We start from the raw sequence: 10590 nt of genomic DNA, 5'->3' as shown, positions 1-10590 counted from the left end.
TCCGCTGCAATATCGGTCTCACTACAGGCACTCAGATGGGTGAAACAAGCCTCCGATCATGCATCTTGGCGTGGGATGTGCGGCCAAGGCTGAATCGGACAAGCAGCTGCTCCGACGAGCTGTGGAGCTAATCTAAAGTTTCGACAAGCTCGGGTGCGTGATGGGGTTGGATCATCGCGATCCCCGTCAGGTCTTTCCTCCGCGACGGAACCTCCGCCCCCCGGGCGGGAATCGAGCGGCAATATGACCTCGATATCTATCACATAATATAATAATATTATTTATAGAACCCCGAACGGTTCTCATCTCTTTCTCTGTCTAGAGTTCTCTCTCTAGAAACTTTCAGTCTCTCGTCGAGAACCGAAAGCTTTTTGATATTTTTTGGAGCTTTCTAAAGGCGGAGACGTCTCCTTCGCCTACCAACCTCTCCGGCTCCCCTCGATTTGTTCGTTCTAAGTATAAACGGTGCGCTCTCTCTCTCCGTTTCGCGTTTCTATATTTAGACGGTGAGACACGAGCCTCGAGGCTTCCTCCCCTTTTCTGTCGGTGCTTTTGGGGCTCTCTCCATCTCCGTCTCCTCCTTTCTGAGAGAGCTTTTTTTTCTTCCTTTTTTTTTCTGGTGGTTTTTAGGGGGGTGATGGAGGGCGCGGAGCCACCGTTCGTCGGAGCCTATTCGGACCAGTTCGAGAGCTTCTCCGGAGGGAAGGAAGGCAAGGGGAGGAGGCTCTGGAAGCGGGTGAAGTACCAGCTGGTGGAGTACCATTCGTTGCCCGTCTATCTCAAGGACAACGAGTACATATTGCGCTACTACCGGGCTGAATGGCCCCTGAAGCAGACCCTACTCAGCATCTTCACCATCCACAACGAGACCCTCAATGTTTGGACGTAAGAATCTCTCTCAATATATCAAAGATCGGATTTTTCCTGATGAATCCCTCTCTTGATTTGCCAAAGATCGGGTTTTTTTTTTTTTTTTTTTGTTTCTCCTTTGTCTATGCACCCAAGATTGGATCTTTTTCGTCGAATTTCTTGTTTATTCGCCCTCTAGCTGTGTTTTTCCAATTAAGGTTTCCTCTCACTGTTGATGTTTCCATCTGGGCTGGTGGATCGGGTTAGGTTCTTCTCTCTTGTTAGGAAACGATTGTTCTGTACGGAAAATTAATAAATTTGAGAAAGATATCACATGATTACGGACAGCTTTAGATTGGGAGCAAAGGGAAAATTATTGTCTAGATACATGCATGCATATAATTTATGTTTCTTTAAAAAATCTTAGTTTCATTGATCCAACCAATTTGTTAATTCAGATGATGGTCGCCCGACATAATCTGAAGGGCCTGATGTATATATGCAAGCCTAAAATACTATATTGTGCACCTATACTGATTGCTGCAAAAGGTCTGCAATTTAATCCCTTTACCATAATTCCCCGAGTCAGAATTTTATCTTGCTTTACGATTTATGAAAGAGAAAACTTAGCATGTAGCAATCCCTTTACGATTTATGGGTTTTAGTATGATTAAGATTTAAGAGGTTGTTGTTGTATCATGGTTCGTGCTTAGGGCTGAAACCGAATCGGATACAGATCGGATATCACCATATTCATATCCGTATTTGTTTTGTCTGACGAATGCAAATACGGATATGGATACATTTCGGATACTAGAAGGATGGATATAATTATAGATATTACTTGGATTATTAGATTTTATGACTACATAATCAAAAATATTACTAAATAGATAATAAATCAAGTTAATAACATGTTTATATGGTTGTATATTTTCTTAAAAATTAATAATTGTTATATAAAATTATATAGGATTATATGTAGATTCGGATATTCGGATACGGATCGAATAGTTGTCAGTCAATATCCATATTCATTTTTCTTTGATGGATATGGATACGGATATTAGTCGGATCCTCAAATTTTATCCATATTCAGATTGATTCGGATACGAAAATAGATGCGAATTGATAATATCCATACTACTTTCACCCCTATCCATGCTTTTACCATAGTCAATATAACTTTGATGGAGGATTAAATATCTAGAGTTTGAAAAGGTTGGGATTGATCCAAAGATGGCTTTACAATAATAATAATAAAAAGTTTTAATGATGGGTTTGTGAATCAGGATTCTTGCCAAGATCTGCTTATGTAAACGAAACAGCACTCATATGCTGCAGTACAGATTACAAGGCAATTCAGTGTTTCTAAGAGAATGGGGATGAATTTTGCATTATGGAAAGCTTTGTGCTGATTTTGTTGCTGCAAAGTGCTATTTGGGTTCATGGATCAGATCTTCATGATTCAAGGAGGAACCATAGACAATGAATTAGAGAGCGAAATTTTGCAACAAATCTCTTTCAGTACTAGTATCAACAAATTGCCAATCTGTGACAGTCTTAGACGAGATTAGAAGAGTTGGCTTCTTATATTTCAAGGATGTTTTTCATAATTTCTCTCTAGTTGGGGTTAGATGAGCCGTCTTGTAGGATGTAACTCATATTTGGTTTTTGTAGATTGTTTGATATTGCTTTTCTTCAAAAGAAACTTTCCATTAGTCAAATCAAACAAGGGTTGATATTTATCTTTGTTCCTTGGAGCTGGCATAAGTTTAACCCATACATGTAGAGGCCAGTCGATCCTCAGGATTTGATCTTTCATGGATTCATTTTGCTTTTGCTTGGACTCCCATGTGTTTCTTATTTGATAGATCCAAGGCTATCCCCTTCTCCACTTTCTCATGCTTCCTACTCTTCTTGAAGTATCGTATTTTACTATGTTCATTATTCTTTTCTTTATTTGTATTGGACATACTAGAGAAATTGCATTATATTGTCTTTTGGAGAAACAGAAATGGGATTCTATAAATAGTGTCTTCTGGTGTAACCATAAAATTTCATGAAATGCTCAAAAAATTTCATCATGTAGAATTTCTCTTCCTCTAAGCATATATCTTCCATTTAGGCCCCTTTTCTAGCGGCCAAACATCTTCTAGATAAATCCAACTTTATAGTTTCAAATTTTTAAGACCAAAATAATCATGCTTAAGTGCAGTAATGCTAACATTGGATATCTATAGTTCGCTCAAGAAAGAGGATTGTCTTTAAAAGTTCAAATTTTTGGCTATGAAACATTGCAAACTGTCTTCAAAATGTCTATTTTTTAAATAAAAAAGGATCATGATTATGTAATTAAGTTTTTGCAAATGTAGTGTCAACAAGGGACTGAAGCCATTGAATTTTACAAAGGGAAATCTAAGATTAATCTTTCGTGAACAACAATGAATTTGGACTTGTTCAGAAACTAGCAAATGGTTGGAAGCTTTCAGAAGTCCTATTTAAATTCCTGATACCTATAGCTACTAATCTCTACAAATTCCATTATCATGTATTATAAGACTTTGAGGAAGCCTGTCTTATCTACCTCTCTTCTTTGCTTATGTTGTGGAGCTTAGTTGTTTCAAAACTTTGATCTATACGGTCTGACCAACTATATGTGATTTATTATAGTGACTCATTAAAGCTTGTGTTTGTTACTCACACTATTCCCATTAATGATTCAGGCACTTGATCGGGTTCTTTCTGTTTCTTGCTTTGACCATATACACTGCAATGAAGGTTCCACAGGTGGTAGATCTCCAGTCATTGCAACATTTGCCAGATGCACTAAAAAAAGCTCATTTACAAAAGATCCAATCAGAAATTATGGCTTGTCTTCCTTCTTTGCCTCACCTACCTGATTTGCAAAGATTAAAAGATGAATTGAAGACCTCCTTGGCTTCTATGGACATGTTTCCATCTCTACCCCGCTTGCACCTTCTGGAACTTCTGTCAAATTGTTTGCCTCAGAGATTTAGCCACACAAATCAGACAAATGTATGTGCTCTTGCAGACACCCACTGTCTTATTCAATTTTCTGCTAGCATATTACATTTCTTTTCTGAAATTTGTCTTAATATAGCATGTTCAGTGACATAATAGAACTTTTTAAAATTCTAAAAATGTATTTGTTTTCCCTAAGTTGATGGGCATATTGGTTCTGCAGTTAGCTATGCTTTTCCACTTAACTTCATTTGCGGGTATGAAGACAAACATTATATTAAATATTATATATACTCTTCCCATTACCAAATAGATAAACAAATTTTGGATATCTTTCTTTCTTCTTCCTCCTCCTCCTTTCTTTTTTGGACTAGATATCAGACTTGAAATATAAGACAGAAACACCTAGTCTTCAGCAAGTTCCAAATTTATTGACCCTGTTATTGCTGTTGTATCCAGTATATTTAAGTGGTTTTATAGTTATCAGTCTGTTACAGTTATATTTAATTCAAACCTTTAGTCAGTGTCATGTTAGAGTCATTCTTTCTTGAATTATTACCACAACACTAACTTAAAGCCCATCATATGATGGATGTGCAGTGGAGCTTTAAAGATGACATGGCTAACATGATAGCGCCACTGCTGGTAAGGCCAATTCCACGTTGGCCGTTTTTTGCCTTTTTAGGTGGAGCCATGTTTTGCCTTCTTGCCAGCAGTGCATGCCACCTTCTATCGTGCCACTCCCGGCGGGTTGCATACATAATGCTGCGCCTTGACTATGCTGGGATTGCTGCCCTCATCACAACATCCTTCTACCCCATGGTGTACTACTCTTTCATGTGCAACCCTTTCTTCTGCAACCTCTACCTCGGTTTCATAACCGTTCTTGGTGTAGCCACCATCTGTGGCTCGCTCTTTGAAGTCTTCCAAAGCCCAGAGTTCCGGGTTATAAGGGCAAGTCTATTTTTCGGCATGGGCATATCGGGGGTGGTGCCTGTGTTGCACAAGTTGGCAGTTTTCTGGAATCAACCAGAGGCAATTCACACAACTGGATATGAGGTGTTGATGGGGCTTTCATATGGATTAGGGGCGCTGGTATATGCCACAAGAATTCCAGAGCGCTGGATGCCTGGAAAATTTGACATCGCCGGGCATAGTCACCAGCTCTTCCATGTGCTAGTCGTCGCCGGGGCTTACATACACTACCAGGCAGGGCTGGTGTACCTAAAATGGAGAGATATGGAAGGATGCTAGCATTGCTGTATGAGACATTAAGCAATAAATGGATATCCTTGTAGTAGCTCCCCATGAGCTTGTAGGCTACAAAATGTATTCTTGTGGCAGGGCTCAAGTCAAGTATTTTCCCACTAGCAATTTTAGCAAATCTGAAAATTATCAAAGAATTCAAGCTTCTCATTGTACAATGTATCAGCACGTCTTCTGGAATACAACAGGAAGAACATCCTGCCTGTTGGTTAGTTCTGATATGCATGAGAATTTGGTTAAATGATCCAAATAGTATCTAGTTCTCAGTATTACTTTAAAAATGTGTCTGTGGTGTAATCCATCTTCTGTGAATGGTAAATAGAAATAGATGTTGCATATATCCACGTTTGGCAAAAAGCTGTTTGCGCCTTCTGGATGGAAAGCCTTGAGCATGCTACAAAAGTTATATTCCTTCAAGACTTGCTCCAGGTAAGTTATGACAGTACTTGGTCAAAGTCAAACTAAAGTCACAGCATTCTCATGTGACCATTAGGAAATTATTCAACTGCAAAATGACCACCTGGTGGTTGCTTGTCCTCTCGACATCAAGTGCCAGGGCAGCTGCTCCCCATCATTTTTTGTTCTTCTCAAGCCACGCACGGATGGCCCTTTCAGATTCAGAAAGCAGCTCCTCTTTTTTCTCTCTCGCCGAACCTTCAAAGAATTCAAAGTAATCCTTGTAGTTCCGCTTGTAGTAATCATCTAGTCTCTGAGGAAATAAAAAAACCAGCAAGTTACCAATTCGTTAATTTCTGAAACATCATGTTGATTTCTTCATATATTTACTTCTTTAAAAAAAAATATTTTAAATAAGGAAACATTAACCTCTTTGTCATTTCTTGCTTTGTTCTCTTTGGATCTCTTTAGATACTCTGACAGCATAAAAGATTTAAGTTACGTCATCAAGAAAATTTTCTGGCTAAATTGCAATTGTATTTCACATTCTATGATCCATAATCATAACATTTTATATAGATTAAAAGAAACATCAATTCTGAAAGAACAACCAAGCACTAAGTTATATTGCTCCCTGCAAGTATCACTAGGAGCAAAGTTCGGAAATTGCATTGGATACCTTGAAGAAGGGCATTCTTTGAGTCGTTGCCTTGTGGGAGTGTGGCTGTTGATACCAGCAAAGGCAACAGGCTCCTTCTTCTAACTTCCTTTACCTGAACCAATTTAACGAGGTGTCTGAGACTATGGATCACTCCCTCAGGAGGAGAAGCTGGCCTGTTCTTTGGAGGGAGAGTTCCCCGAGGCAGAGCCATGGACTTATCACTCGTTCCACTCCCCCTTGCAACCCCGGTCCCCGTTTTCCTTCCCCCTCTTTGAGGTGGAGATGCTTAGGTTCCAGGAATTAGAATGCACACACACGAGCAGAGCCACAAGATTCTTTATGGATAAGACTAAAAGGAATCATTGATATCGTCAATATTATTTCAAATGTGATCTTTTTTTCAGCTCTGATATTGAAGCTTTGACTGCGCTTATCTTGGACAACTCACATTCAGATTAGGCACCAGACTAGTAGAGTTTGGTTCACATATTTCATGTGGAGTTCATTACCTTAACAATATTATGTTCTAGAAGTTAACTGACTAAATTGATCCCATCTATTTGGCATAACGAAATAAGCACTTTGGTCACATTAGGAAATTATCTTTATGAACCCCACTTTGTAAGCGGTTCTTGTAGATTTTATGCAATAACCATAGAGTCAACAAGCCAACATAATGTGCCCCAATCAGACTAAGCACAAAATAAAAAGCATGTTAAAATAACCGCTAGTCAGGAAATTGAACATGCAGGAGCTACCAAAATAGAGCAGAAATAATTGCTTCATGCTAGCGAATTATGTAAATGAAACCCTGCCATTCAAATAGTATTTTGAGTTCCATTCCTGGTATTTTGCTATACAGAGGAAGAATTATGAGAAGGTAATGGTCGAGGGGGAAAAATATTCAAGGGTTTCACTACCGAAATAAGTCTATTAATTTCCTAGAAGAATGATTCCCAAGCAGATCTCCTGAAAACTGAGCCACAATAATGGCAGAATGAAAGACTAGGGTCTTATGAATCCATATCTTCACTTGCCTAACCAAATCCAAGCATCTTGGGTGCTACCTGTAGAAGAGGCTCCAAAGCACTTGGAGCGAACTTCCTAGCAAAGAGGTGACAAAGTGACGTGGACTGGTTATTGTATAAACAAGTATGGCCCTCAAGAATACTCCTTATAAATGTTTCCGTAATATCAGCCCCCCCAAATGTTGCTGGGTGAGCACCACCCCTCGACCAGTCTACCCAAGTAATACTTCTATTCGCCAGAAGATGTGGTGATTCAATGGTGAGCAAGGTAGGAAAGTAGTGTTCATCCACGTAACAATTTGGCTTGCAGAAGTTTTCAAACTTTGGATAGTACGTGGTATCTTTCACTATACTGACTGCAGATTTCCGACTAACTGCAAACCACTGAGAGCCTTTACGCCATTGTGTGATGTTGACCTCAGGTGCCATGTTCAAGTTGTACCGTCCTCTTCCATAAGGTCCCGGATCATCCATAGCCCCAATAAAACTGTGCCTAGATCTCATCAAGTGTTTGTAGGCGATGCTGAAGTTAGATAGTGGGATGCAAGACTCAGACAGCAGAACAAACCATTCATTTGAAAGATCTAACAGAGCATTTGCAAGGAGTCGTCTCTCAGCATCGCACATGCTCATCTGCCCCCACTCGGATACCTGCAGACCAGAACTCCAAGTTATAACAGGGTATAAAGAAGGGAGATGATTCAGACAACAATTGGAATATATAAAAACAATCAATGTACCAAAGCATCTTTTCCACTGATAATCACATTTCTTTCTCTGTAATGCACAACTGACACAACTACGATGAATTGTTAGACATTACAGAGTCACCATGCTTAGTCATGCCACCCAAAAATACTTTTACAAGATTTTCATGAAAAAAACAAATATGCTTCTGCAGATAAATTAACAACCACCAGCACTTACAAATTCATTCATCCTGGAATGGATCAAATATAAAACAGATAAAAATTGCTAGCTTATAGTATTTTAGAATTAACTCATGCTTCTATACCCTTTGAACTTACCAGAATTACTTGACAGTAACACCAGCCGTCATAGTCATCAAATTATCAAAGATGAATGGCCTGTCCTCCCCTTTTAGTGAATCACCTTTATAAGATGAAAGCCCTGTGGTGTTGATAGATATGCTGTCCTGTACTTCTATGAGGATTCTGCTTATATATAACAATGATGCATAGGATTTTACGATGCTCTTTTGATAATGGATTGAGGGTGTACTTCTCCCTAGTCGAACCGCAATCTTACAGCTAGCAAACCATCTTTCTAAACTAATAAACTAATGAACTTTTTGCTCTTTACAGAGCTATGAGATGTGTACTAGATGAAAACTAGCCATGATCAAAATCTGCAATTGATTTGTCAGGAGTATCTCGAATCACAGTCAATCCTCCTGTTATCAAACCAAAAAAGAGACTGTTGAGACTTTAACTAACAACCTTTCAGCTAGCTTAATGTTCAAACACTGATAAAACTTATGAGGAGAATGAAAAAGAAAAAATCTCTAGACAAACAGCATCATTTCAGTTGTTCCCTTCTGAAAGGCACTGGAAAAACCTGAATGCGAACAAATTTAACAACCCAATACAATTCAACACAAAAATGCAAGCATTGTACCTACTGTTTTTCTACTTATATGGTTCATGGATCATAGAACATATGACCCATTCACAGTCAGAACAATGTAAGCCCAGATCTACTTTTCAAAAAAAACAAAAGTATCCTACAAACAACCAAAAACTTCTAGCAGCAATAACAACAAGAAAATGCTTTGTTTTACATGGCACACTTCACTTCCACAATCTAGTGATATAATACCAAAACCTCTGAAATAGTTGTAACAAAGTATCAGAGTTCTTTTTCAGTTGTTACTTTATACTCAATTTGCATCTCCTCAAATCAATCCAATACTCAGCCTTGCACCTTTTTTTCACTCCTTTAACTTGCTCAGCCTTAATGCATTTCATCTACAGTAACTTGAATATGATGCCACTAACTCAAGGTCAAAGATATTTTTATCAGCTATGTGTCAAGATTAAAGACCAATACAAAAAGATACTGTTTCACACATTTGAGGGAGCTGGCGGAAGAATTGGGGGTTGGGGGAAGGGACATCTGTGACTAAGGCAACTGATGGATCAGAAAAAAAAAAGTTTCTCAGAAACAATTTTGATCATTTGGCCCAAGCAACCTCAAATGTAGTTGGTTGGGTCAAAATAGAGTCATTAGACTCCTAAGTCCTGACTGTCTCAAGTTATAGCCGAAGGCATAGTGGAGATTATCAAATATGCAACGATCCTATACTAGCTGAAGTAAATGTGGTGCAAACTTCAAAGCCTATATTTTCTCCAGATGCCTGGTCAACAAGGAAAGCAACCGGTACTTGCACATGCCACTAAACTGCACGTACATGTATATGGTGTAGATAGGTTGCTCTATTTTCATGTATCCAGCAGAAGAATGAAACTCCACTCAGGGAGAAAGCTCCACAGTAGGGCATAATATCGGGCTAAATACTCTAAATTATATAATTGCAGATGTTCACAAGAAAAACTGAAAAAGATCTTAGTAATAACTCCAAAACATCGCACCTCACGTTTGATGTACAGCACATGGTATGTGTTTGGTCCTCAACATTGGTTGCCCCAAGTCATGATTTTTTTTATCATGCCATTGCACATTCACTGCTAAATCATTGTAACCATAAATTTTTACCAGATGCAGGATGTACCCCACTTTACTACATGGCAATCTTAAAAATTTGGTGCAGCCACATATCCCTATGTATTTTTGTCAAAAATTATGCTATTATCAATAGGTGCATCAAACCTACAATACAATGTAGTACCAAAAGGAAAAAAAAGACCTCAGCAAGTTTGTTAGAATAAGGTAAACTTCACCAAAATCAAATACTATACTCAACAGTAGAAATACAATTTCACTTATCTGAAATGACATAAGGTTTTAATTATGTATCTTGCAAGCAAGCTCCAAATCAAAATCATGAGTATAAACAAAACAAAAGAAGAATGATAGAATACAAATGCTCTTCTGGCTAGCAATCAAATGGCATCAACACTTAAATTTGACAATAGCTATTGTGGCTTTAAATCATCAAAATTAGATGTATCTTCAATTGTTGCCACTTTGCTAACCAGAAGGTAATAGAGTATACACAATTGGGTAGACCTGGTTAATAAGCATACTCCAAGGGATCCTCAAGACCTCAGATAGAAGGGGTTCTGCTATAAGAGTCGAAGGAATGGAGTGATGGAGTGGAGGCCAAGCAAAGAAATGCTTTTTTTTTTTTTAACAAAAGCACTTGCCATAGACCTTCGATGGCAAGCCCAAATACAAATAGCCATGTCCAAATATACTTAATAA

The 10590-nt window shown here is 38.4% G+C and overlaps 3 protein-coding genes across 5 annotated transcripts; 1 reads left to right on the top strand and 2 right to left on the bottom strand.

The window, feature by feature from the left end:
• The first annotated feature begins 310 nt into the window (after positions 1-310).
• LOC105055839 (heptahelical transmembrane protein ADIPOR3) lies at positions 311-5262 on the top strand. Of its 3 annotated transcripts, none has more exons than XM_010937838.4 (4): positions 311-465; positions 631-885; positions 3576-3888; positions 4435-5262. In XM_010937838.4, the coding sequence occupies exons 2-4, from the start codon at positions 638-640 to the stop codon at positions 5086-5088; spliced, it is 1215 nt and encodes a 404-aa protein (XP_010936140.1). In that variant the 5' UTR covers positions 311-465; positions 631-637; the 3' UTR covers positions 5089-5262. The 3 variants fall into 3 exon arrangements, with proteins under 3 accessions (XP_010936140.1, XP_010936141.1, XP_029123648.1); XM_010937839.4 differs by having other exon boundaries at positions 346-506; XM_029267815.2 differs by lacking the exon at positions 311-465 and having other exon boundaries at positions 513-885.
• Positions 5263-5403: 141 nt separating this feature from the next.
• LOC140853224 (uncharacterized) lies at positions 5404-6505 on the bottom strand. Its single transcript, XM_073247405.1, has 3 exons — positions 6176-6505; positions 5926-5972; positions 5404-5809 (listed from the first exon to the last, which is right to left on the bottom strand). Exons 1-3 carry the CDS (start codon positions 6366-6368, stop codon positions 5672-5674), a joined length of 378 nt encoding a protein of 125 aa, XP_073103506.1. The 5' UTR covers positions 6369-6505; the 3' UTR covers positions 5404-5671.
• A 464-nt stretch (positions 6506-6969) lies between these two features.
• Positions 6970-8577, bottom strand: LOC140853223 (glycosyltransferase BC10-like). Its single transcript, XM_073247404.1, has 2 exons — positions 8214-8577; positions 6970-7836 (listed from the first exon to the last, which is right to left on the bottom strand). The coding sequence occupies exon 2, from the start codon at positions 7816-7818 to the stop codon at positions 7195-7197; it is 624 nt and encodes a 207-aa protein (XP_073103505.1). The 5' UTR covers positions 7819-7836; positions 8214-8577; the 3' UTR covers positions 6970-7194.
• Between the last annotated feature and the right edge of the window lie 2013 nt (positions 8578-10590).

The sequence above is a fragment of the Elaeis guineensis genome, chromosome 13, assembly GCF_000442705.2.
Source record: "Elaeis guineensis isolate ETL-2024a chromosome 13, EG11, whole genome shotgun sequence".
In the NCBI taxonomy this organism is placed as follows: domain Eukaryota; kingdom Viridiplantae; phylum Streptophyta; class Magnoliopsida; order Arecales; family Arecaceae; genus Elaeis; species Elaeis guineensis.
The sequence above is the reverse complement of the archived record's forward strand: the minus strand, read 5'-3'. Positions and strand labels throughout refer to the sequence as shown.

Coding starts and splice junctions, on each gene's coding strand:
- LOC105055839 (XM_010937838.4), top strand. CDS start 638: ATGGAGGGCGCGGAGCCACCGTTCGTCGGAGCCTATTCGGACCAGTTC. Junction 886..3,575: donor GAGACCCTCAATGTTTGGAC/GTAAGAATCTCT, acceptor TTAATGATTCAG/GCACTTGATCGGGTTCTTTC. Junction 3,889..4,434: donor GCCACACAAATCAGACAAAT/GTATGTGCTCTT, acceptor ATGGATGTGCAG/TGGAGCTTTAAAGATGACAT.
- LOC140853224 (XM_073247405.1), bottom strand. CDS start 6,368: ATGGCTCTGCCTCGGGGAACTCTCCCTCCAAAGAACAGGCCAGCTTCT. Junction 5,973..6,175: donor AAAGAATGCCCTTCTTCAAG/GTATCCAATGCA, acceptor TTATGCTGTCAG/AGTATCTAAAGAGATCCAAA. Junction 5,810..5,925: donor AAGCAAGAAATGACAAAGAG/GTTAATGTTTCC, acceptor TTATTTCCTCAG/AGACTAGATGATTACTACAA.
- LOC140853223 (XM_073247404.1), bottom strand. CDS start 7,818: ATGAGCATGTGCGATGCTGAGAGACGACTCCTTGCAAATGCTCTGTTA.